This window comes from Macaca mulatta, chromosome 3 (assembly GCF_049350105.2).
Source record: "Macaca mulatta isolate MMU2019108-1 chromosome 3, T2T-MMU8v2.0, whole genome shotgun sequence".
Lineage (NCBI taxonomy): Eukaryota > Metazoa > Chordata > Mammalia > Primates > Cercopithecidae > Macaca > Macaca mulatta.
In genome coordinates, this window is record NC_133408.1 from 117053896 (window position 1) to 117064713 (window position 10818).

Here is a 10818-nt window from a genome sequence, read left to right on the forward strand (position 1 = left end):
TTCCTTCTAACAGTCAGGCTCCTCTGCTGCAGGTCTGCTGGAGTTTTCTGGAGGTCCACTCCAGACCCTGTTTGCCTGGATATCACCAGCAGAGGCTGCAGAACAGTAAAGATTGCTGCCTGTTCCTTCCTCTGAAAGCTTCATCCCAGAGGGAATAAATATGACACCAAAAGTACAAACAAAAGTGGAAAAGATTTTAAATGTCTTTAAATTAAAATTTCAAACTTCTACACAGTAGATCTATAAACGTTGTTTATAGATCATAACAAGGTTACAGGACAAACCACAAACTTGAAAAATATACTTATGAAGTGAATTAATTTCAAAGGATTCATGTATAGAATAGCAAATCTAAAAGTTTGTGATCCAAAACAAGTTAATAGTCTAAAAATTGTTGAGGACCTGAAAGAACTTTTCTGAGATGTATAATTTTAAAAATAGAAAACTTATAATATTTCTTTATTTAAAATGAAAAAACAAAATTGTATGTTACTATAAATAACAAATTTCCTGCAAAATAAGTTCACCATAACAAATGGAAAATAACTTTAATGACAAGAGTGGTCTTGTTTGGATTTTTGCAAATCTCTATAAAGTCTAACTTAAGGAAGACAGCCGGATTATCTTATTTGCTTCTGCATTCAAGTTATTGCAGTCTTAGTTTACGTATGTAAAGAAAATCCAACCTTACACAGATTGTAGTTGCAAAGGGGAAATCCTCACTCACACTCTGAAAGAATGTCAATGTCTCCCAGGGTCTCTGAACCGCACTTTAAGAATCACTGTTCCAGAATGAAGAATTTTCACAATTCAATGAGAAAAAACATAAATGTCAGTAGTGGGGGAGGGGGAAGGCCAAAGGTTTAAATAAGCAGCTTTCATAACAGGAAATCCAAATGTCCCAAAACATTTTTGTTACTGTTCAATAACTTTAGTAATCTAGGAACTTTAATTTAAAATGACAAGGTAACTTTCCATACCCAAAAGACTAACCAGAAAAAATTGAAATCTGGCAATCATAAATTTTCATGAGTGTTTAGAACAATGACAATCTTTATGTACTGCTGGTGGATTTGTAAATTGTCACCTTTTGCAGGAAAAAAATGAACAATATTTAATCAAGTTTCAGCTATCCGTACAATTATACCAAGAAATTTCCCTTCTAGATATGTAACTTAAAGAAGCACCAGGTCATTTGCACAAGATTGACCTTCAGGGCATTGTTTGAATAACAAAACTAAAAATAACCTAATAGAAAAATAGCTAAATAAACTGTGTTATTTAGTACAATGGAATTCTATGTAGCGGTTAAAATAAAGTGACTGTAACTACATTTTTTTAAATCACTTAGAAATATTTCACCTGTAACATTGACTAAGTTTCAGAATGCTACACAGAATAGGATACATTTTTAAAATTTATGACTGCATGAAAGTAATACATCATTTCTGTATATAGTAATTATGTGTGTGTGTATAGTGAAAAAATTAAAAGCATGGCAAAGTCATACATCTTCAGAATAGTATGTCTAGATGGACAGACAAGGAGGGTGATCAGAACAGAGAAGAATACAATTATATCTCATGTTTTATTCATCAACAAGCTAATGAAAACTGAAGCAAATATGGATTAAATTTGACAAAATTGCATGATGGAAGATATATATATATAACTATATATATAACTGTATACAGTTATGCATGATGGAAGATATATATATATAGTTATATATATATAACTATACAAATTACATGATGGAAGATATATATATAATATATATAACTACATATATAACTATATAACTGTATACATATATAACTATATATATATCTTCCATCATGCAATTATATATATATAACTGTATATAGTTATATATAACTATATATAGATATATATCTATATATACCTAACTATATAGATATATATATATAGTTATTCTCTATACCTGGCTGTATAATTACAACACTTTCTAAAAATTAAATTAAAAACCTAGGTTCCCACCAGGTAGTGTGGACAGCAGACATGGAAAATTAGTTGGGATTGAGGTATATAGCTGCAATTTTAAAACATATGCATGGCAACTTCAGGACAATAAATGGACATTTGAATCATCAGAGATGGGCTTATTATTTTTCAGTTGTTCATAAATATGTTATTAATACTCTATCCCCATGATTATCCTTCTGGGTAACAGAATGTTTTTGCTAATGTTTGTTATTTCCCTGCAGATGGACACTGCTATGAATATAAATGGATGGCCAGTGCTTGGAAGGGCTCTTCCCGAACAGTGTGGTGTCAAAGGTCAGATGGTATAAATGTAACAGGTAAACCTCCAGTTTCTCTTTGTTCTTTGAAAATCTTCCTGTAACACACTTGTGATTGGTTGAAGAAAATAGTTAAGGAAACAAAGTTACTCTTTCAGTATTCAAAGCCTGTTTGGGATTCAGGATGCCTAAGCTGTATATACCCACCTGCTGACCAATGACAAATTATTTTATAATGGTTCATATTATCTCTCACCTAGCCTTTTTAGGTATTGCTGCTGAAATGTATTTAATTAAAATACTATGTAATTCTAATAAATAATTGTTATAAATAATTTTCAGATCTTTTCTAGAAATGTTATACATGAATAATTTACTATATGTTTAAAAATGATCAGTTTTTTGACTTTCTGCTTGTGTGCCTTGAAGGCATATAAACACAGACCAAAAACACCACCAAGGGAGTATGATACAAATCCAAATATCTTGCTTAAATTCAGATGTCTATGATTTAGAGATTTTTAAACTAATTAATAGAGAAGACCTACTGGTGGAGTATTATACAAATCTAAATATCTTGCTTAAATTCAGATGTCTATGATTTAGAGATTTTTAAACTAATTAATAGAGAAGACCTACTGGTAAATTTCAAACCCAGACCATCTGAGCAGCTCATCTACTGTGCCTGCATCCCCAAATTATTATATATCCAAAGAAGAAATCCAAAGGAAGAAATTTTTTTGATTGTACTTCGACCAATATATGCCTCCAAAGAACTACTCTAGTGTGCAATTACTAAAAGCCTATCTGAAGCCTGTAAGCAAGCATGAGGGATCCCAAGGACCCCTTGAAGGAGAAAAAGACTTTGGCTCAAGATAGGTAGTGAACAACCAAGCAAATTTCCTAGAAAGAAATGCAAGTCAGAACCAGAACCTTAATTTCAGGCACATGGACCCAGAAATCTAAGCCTTTCCATAAACAATTTCTTTTTATAAATATAACTTACAGGAATTGCCATTGCATAGCAACAGCAGGAGTCTTGACAGTTAACTGCTCAGGCTGACTTGCTGCTGTGTTTTGACCCTGCTGTGGGGGAAAAATACAGTGTACATTTGGATGCCTCTGAGTAATGTTCATTTATAAATTTCACTTTAATATATACAGTAAGAAACAGGAGCAAGGATCAATATGATTTTTGAAAACTATCCATCTTTATATTGAATTTTAAATTACCTGGATTTATTGAAACCCAATTATTTATTTCCTCTGTATGGGAGCTGGATCAGGATGTCAGTTTTTTTTCTTTTGAAGATATGATTTTATACATGAGAAAGCTCTCTCAAGAAATCCTTAATAACTCCCTGTGGTCACATATATAACAAAGAAAAGACATCTAGTAGAAACCCTTTGCTCTCTCACTGTATTATTTTTTGGAAGAAGCATCTCTATCTACCCCACTCTAAGAGGTATGGAGTGAGAAGAGTCCTGGACAGGGATAGACAGGCTTTCTGAATGAGTTGTTGTTACAGAAGTCATCCATTCAGCTCAGAGATTGGAAATAAATGTCTCCATTCTAACAGCTTCTCTAGATGATCCTATAGGTTTGCAATTTTTTGATGCAAATAATATTTACCTGACTTTTCTTCCATATATTAAAAACTCTTTTTCCACTGCAATTGGGACTATTCCCCCAATGCAAAGGTAAGTCAAATTTTAAACGACTTACCTACAAAATCATTACTTTTAATTTCTTTTCAATTCAGCAAAGTGTCCAATGGATTATTTCTAATGCTATTCAGTACCAAAAGGCCAATGTGTAAATGATGTGTGTTAAACTCTATATGCATTCTTTCATCTTTTAGGAGAGATGAGATTATGACAAATAGACAAGCATGTAAAGTATATTACCTATCTTGATCAATTGCTTTAATTTATGAATTGTCCTTATAAGAAACTCAAAATATTGCTTTGTGTGTGTGTGTTTAATGATAACTTCAATGTGGCCAATTAACTGCAGTTGCCTTGCAATGACTAACTGCTTTTCTGTGACAATTTTTCTGTATTTTGTGATTGCAACAGAGAGAAACACAAAGAATTGGCAATAGGCACCTGTGATTAAATTCCAGAGAATCATCAGTTCCATAAACAAAGAAAAAATTTTATTTTGCTAATATTATGTTAAACTGAACAAGTATAGTTTGAAAATATGAGTCTCCTTCATGTCACCAATGTTTTTTATATCTATTTCCGTTTAAAACCTCACTTGAAACAACTTAGGCACAGTTGGTACTACACTTGAAAATAAACAAGAGAGAGATAAACAGCTGTAATATCAAGTCAAAACCATAGTGCAAAATAAGTGATTTAGTAGATACATTTGTTTTCTTCACTATATCCAAAAAACACCCTGAATTAGCAGAAATTGTGATTTTTCTAAAAAAGAAATATGCATTATTTAAAGAAAACATTTATTTAACATAAAGAGCTAAAGAGTTATTTCTAAAGACATGAAAACTATCGTTTTACTTGAAAAGGAAATGAAATCAGCTTTTCAGTTGCTGGACTTGGCTTCATGTGCTCCTGGCAGAAAAAGGTTGTGTGCAATTAGTATTTTCAAAATAGCAGCTATAAAATAATTATTTCAACAAACGCTTGTTGAACACCTGCTGAGTACCAGGCACTGAGCTAGCTCCCCTGGGTAAGAAGGGGCTGGAATCACTAAATAAGGTGGTTAAGGTTAACCAAATATTTCACAGTCAACCACTGACAGAAAAATTCCTGGAATTCCCAAGGTAGTTCAGGATTCAAAGACAAGTCACTAACAACAGTGTATTTTCATCATAACAAGACATATTATTTGTCAAAACGTGATTTTCTGTTCTGCAGGGGGCTGCTTGGTGATGAGCCAGCCTGATGCCGACAGGTCTTGTAACCCACCGTGTAGTCAACCCCACTCGTACTGTAGCGAGGTATGTGTAAATTCGTCAGGGCAGACAAGCCAGCTCCATCATTTGTCACCTCACTGTCTCTTGTGCAGTTTCATCTCCCTCCAAAGAAAGCATGTCTTGAGGCATAAAAATCCCATTTTAGACATCTCCTTTTATCAATATAAAAAGTCCTGAATTCACTTGCTTTCACCTTTAGAATACATTTATATATAATGCCAAAAGTATGTTTCTATGTAGTTAAAAATATCACAGGAATTACATATAGTAATTCCCAAAACAAACCTTGTTTACAGCCTTCTCTTCCAGTCCAGTCTGTTAGACTTTCAAAGATTCCTTGCATGGCTAGTGTAAATCTTCTTGTTCTCCTGCAGACAAAAACATGCCATTGTGAAGAAGGGTACACTGAAGTCATGTCTTCTAACAGCACCCTTGAGCAATGCACACTTATCCCCGTGGTGGTAATACCCACCGTGGAGGACAAAAGAGGAGATGTGAAAACCAGTCGGGCTGTACATCCAACCCAACCCTCCAGTAACCCAGCAGGACGGGGAAGGACCTGGTTTCTGCAGCCATTTGGGCCAGGTGAACTGACTAGACTAGTGTTGAAGTAGAAACCTTTAGTTATACATTTAGGCAATGCCAAAGAATTAAAAAGTGAGCAAGCATTTTTATATGAGCTATTGATTATTTTATCTACATGCATTTATTCTGATAGTGCCATCTATTCTTAAATTTTTTACTCTCATTAAGGAGAATAACTCATGTTTGAAGTTCAGAGAAATGAAATTACTTCTGAGAAAAAAATTTTGGATCAATATGATTCAGTTCAATTCCAGTCCAAAAATTACAAGTATAATTAATTTCAAATTGAACAAAGATGGAAACATGAATTTTTTAAAAATGTGTTGTCATTCAGAACTAGGATAAAGGAGACTATAAAGGCATTCCAGAATTTTTAATTTGATCATAGGAACAGTAATAGTTTGACCCATAAATAAAAACATCAGGAATGCAGTTCTGTGCCAGGGGGCACATGGTAGATGGACCAGTTTGTATCAGCCCTAAAAATCAGCATACTCAAATACTCAGATCTGTACTAGTGCCAGATACACAGGGGCAACAGTGGAGCCTTCCCTTCTGGATGGGATGATTCAAATATTTTTTCACATTCACAGACAGCTCTTAATGTATCTGGTAATAAATGCAAAGCCAATACAGGAAAATGCTTGAAGACCTCATGATATGCTATTCTCCACTCTACACACTTTCCCTCAGTTGGATTTAATCATATGCTCATCCCTAGAACTAACCTGGTGCTTGAAAATGTGCTACATGGTTTATAAAGCAGCTAATAATATCATGCCACTTTTTCTCATACCCTGGAGGAACTACTAGTCCATGAAGCAAAGGAAATCTCCAGTCAGAGCCAGGCATAGTCTACTTTAAAATGCCATTAGAAACATGAGAAAAGATGGAAGGAATCTGCATAGCTAGCACATCTCCATTTCTGTGCATTAAGTCTGAATACTTTACCTGATTGGAGAATAAATGTTGGATTTTTAAGATATTTTAAATGTTTGGGAGATTTGCTTTTAATCACATGATTCCTGCTTTAATTGGCTTATTTGGCTGATAGTACAATTTATTGTGCAAAGCTGACTCATCTGTGTAAGCATGGGAAACTCTTCCCTTAGTGTTCAAGACAATGGACTAGCAGACAACCAGTAGCAATTTTGACCTTTACTAAGAATTGAAGCAGATCTCCTCAGATCAAAACCAGTCCTTTTTTTTTTCCCAAAAGATTGTTATTGTCATTATTTTAAATTTTATATATAGTTTCCCCAAAGTGAACATTTTAATATATTTAGAAGGTACATGTTTCTGAAAACTTAGATATTCTTTGATTTTGAAAAACCCAAAAAAATTTGTTGAAGAAACTCTCAACGTAGAGCACCTCAACCGTGGAATGGTTCTTTTGATTCTAAACTGAACTCAAAAAAAAAAAAAAAATTCTTTAGGATTAGAAAGAAATGATATTTAGAATATTTATTGAGTTTATTCCCAGCAAATGAACTTCTAATTTGATCTAACTCCAGGCGAAAAAATTCCACAGTACCCATTCGCATTTGATGCCTTTCAAATATTGAATAAACCAGAGTCTACGTGAGGTCAGTTTTGCCCAATCTATAATTTAACACTAAGATCAAATATTTAATTGCAATAGAAAATATATGTTGTGAGGATCAAATTAAATCAGCCAATGTCATTAATAACATCTTGTGCTTGAAGTTTATTCAGAGCATAAAATTGAGGAGTTCAAAGAAGATGAGACCAGAAACCCAAATTATAAAAGTTCCTGTTATGTCTGATTCCATATAATAGAAAAGGTAGAAAACAATTTATAGATCCTTTTATATGTTAACCAAACTAGTTGTTTTTGTAAATGACATTGTCAGCCAATTTTAAAACACATTGTAAGTGCAGACTAGATAAAAGATTATTAATTCCATAAGATGTTAAATATATTCACTTTCATTTTACCTGGAATAAAAATGACAAAATTTTTGTTTAAATACCTATCTGCCTTAACTCGAGGTTGTAGAAACTTTCTTAAAATTGCATTTTTCATCTTATCATTGCAATTCTCAAAATAGATTGAAAATCAGAAGAAAATGTTTATATAGCATTACACATGTATTGAGTTTGAAGTAAAATTGAGATGAAAGGCAGCTGAAGTTTTGACAAAGAAACTTGAAATCTGAAGTCAAACATTTATAACTTTTCAATTCAATTTTCCTTGATAATTTATCTTTAATGAAGCAGTATCTAACCCATAACAGCAGCTTTGCATTAATCATTAACTGTGCTGAAGCAATAATTCTTTTTGGGTTTTGAAAGAAATTGGTCATGTGTGACTGATCATTGGTCATCGTTAAAGACTGCCTCATGTATACCAGATTAATGTAAATTAATAACTAATATCTCTTCTTCTTAGATGGGAGACTAAAGACCTGGGTTTACGGCGTAGCAGCTGGGGCATTTGTGTTACTCATCTTTATTGTCTCCATGATTTACCTAGCTTGGTGAGTGTTTAAATGATTAAAAATCCAAAGAGATACTTAATCGTAACACAGAAACAGCAAACTAATGTCTCAAATAAGTTCTCTACATCTATCTGGTGTTCACATGAATTTCTAAATAAACATGGCTTTAGTCCTAGATGGGCTAAAAGCTACCAAATCTGAACCATTTCATTTCTAAAGATGAGCAAGAACTTGCTGTGGGTCATCTTCTCGAGTGTGTTCTCTTGCATACTTTCAGGAGAATATTGCTTTGTACTGATTATGGCAAACTGTGGATTTTTATATTGAATTACTAATGGAGGAAGATATTACAGTAATACCTAATCTTATTCAACTATCTTTTAAAACATGCATTATTTATAAATTATGCATTATTTATAAAGATTTCTGACCAAATGAAAATGACCCCACTATGATATTATTTCTGTTGTCAATACTAAAAGAATCCCACTTGGATAATTTATCTTTTGTAGGATAGTAAAACATTTGAAGCTTACTTAGAGTTTATTCAAAGCAAAAACTGAAATTCAAGGAGATCAGAAAATCAAATTCTAAGGTAGACTTTAGGCAATGCAGGCAATGAGGCAATTTTGGTTTATCAATTTGTTTTTACTTTTTTTTGCTTAAAGCAATCAAATTTACAATTAGAAACTGATTTTCTTTCTCCTAATTTTAATGAATTGTTTTACAGCAAAAAGCCAAAGAAACCCCAAAGGAGGCAAAACAACCGACTGAAACCTTTAACCTTAGCCTATGATGGAGATGCTGACATGTAACATATAACTTTTCTGGCAACAACCAGTCTTGGATTTCTGACTTCATAGATGTCCAGAGGTCACAACAAATGTATCCAAACTGTGTGGATTAAAATATATTTTAATTTTTAAAAAGGGCATCATAAAGACAAGAGTGAAAATCATACTGCCACTGGAGATATTCCAGACAGTACCACTTACATAGAGACCATCAACCATGAGAATTATAGGAGATATAGCTGAATACATGCCGCATTCTGAAAGTTTTATGTCATCTTTTCTGAAGTCTACCAACTGAAAAACCACTTTCATCTCTAGAAAATAATGGTGGAATTGGCCAGTTAGGATGCCTGATACAAGATTGTCTGCAGTGTTAATCCATAAAACTTCCTAGCATGAAGAGTTTCTACCAAGATCTCCACAATACTATAGTCAAATTAACATGTGTACTCAGTTGAATGATACACATTATGTCAGATTATGTACTTGCTAATAAGCAATTTTAACAATGCATAACATATGAGCTCTAAGCTAAGCAGAAAATCCATTGAATAAATGCAGCATCTTGGTGGTCAATGGTAGATTTTATTGACCTGCATTTTAGAGACGGAGCCTCTTTTTTAAGACTTCATTCTTGTCTCTCTCCAAAGTAAGAATGCTGGACAAGTACTAGTGTCTTAGAAGGAAGAGTCCTCAAGTTCAGTATTTTATAGTGGTAATTGTCTGGAAAACTAATTTACTTGTGTTAATACAATACATTTCTACTTTCCCTGATTTTCAAACTGGTTGCCTGCATCTTTTTTGCTATATGGAAGGCACATTTTTGCACTATATTAGTGCAGCATGATAGGCGCTTAACCAGTATTGCCATAGAAACTGCCTCTTTTCATATGGGATGAAGACATCTGTGCCAAGAGTGTCATGAAGACATTTGCAAGTTCTTGTATCCTGAAGAGAGAAAAGTTCAGTTTGGATGGTAGCAAGATGAAATCAGCTATTACACCTGCTGTACACACACTTCCTCATCACTGCAGCCATTGTGAAACTGACAACATGGCGGTAATTTAAGTGTTGAAGTCCCTAACCCCTTAACCCTCTAAAAGGTGGATTCCTCTAGTTGGTTTGTAATTGGTCTTTGAAGGCTGTTTATGACTAGATTTTTATATTTGTTATCTTTGTTAAGAAAAGAAAAAAGAAAAAAAGGAACTGGTTGTCTTTTTAATTTTGAGCAGATGGAGAAAATAATGTATCAATGACTTTTGTAACTAAAGGAAATCAAAATTATATGTTGATTTTTCCTTCTCTCTAATTTGATTTCCTAGTTTCAGCTTGAATGTCTGTGTTGCAGGCAGTATTTCAAGATCCATAGTCTTTTGCCTTTCTCACTGGCAAAATTTGAAGCAATCTCTTCCATGCATGATTTCAAAACTAAAATTTTAAAAGAGAAATAAATATCTTGCCCAAGACTTCATTACATATCTAGACCAAGAGTGGCAAACTTTTTCTGTAAAGGACTATACAGAAAATATTTTCCAAAAGGTCTACATTGCAACTTCTCAACTTTGCCATTCTGCTAATGAGATCTTAGTAAATAAAAGAATGAACATAACTGCTTTCCCATATAACTTTCCTTACAGAAACAGCAAGTAGGGCACCTTGGCAGGTCATATTTTGCTGACCCCTGGTCTGGATGTTTTTTAATGCTAACTCTCCATAGTGTCATCTTTCGTTTTCATTCATTTACTCACTGACTGTTCAATGTTCAAAG

General features: G+C 33.4%; 1 protein-coding gene across 1 annotated transcript in view; it reads left to right on the top strand.

Annotated features, from left to right (window-relative positions):
• Nucleotides 1-10484, top strand: part of THSD7A (thrombospondin type 1 domain containing 7A) — a 496180-nt gene extending 485696 nt beyond the window's left edge. The window contains exons 24-28 of the mRNA XM_015134011.3: nucleotides 2229-2324; nucleotides 5151-5233; nucleotides 5584-5794; nucleotides 8208-8295; nucleotides 8987-10484. Coding sequence (XP_014989497.3) covers nucleotides 2229-2324; nucleotides 5151-5233; nucleotides 5584-5794; nucleotides 8208-8295; nucleotides 8987-9071 — 563 coding nt within the window. The 3' untranslated portion in view covers nucleotides 9072-10484. The remainder of the gene's footprint in view (nucleotides 1-2228; nucleotides 2325-5150; nucleotides 5234-5583; nucleotides 5795-8207; nucleotides 8296-8986) is intronic.
• The last annotated feature ends 334 nt before the right edge of the window (nucleotides 10485-10818 follow it).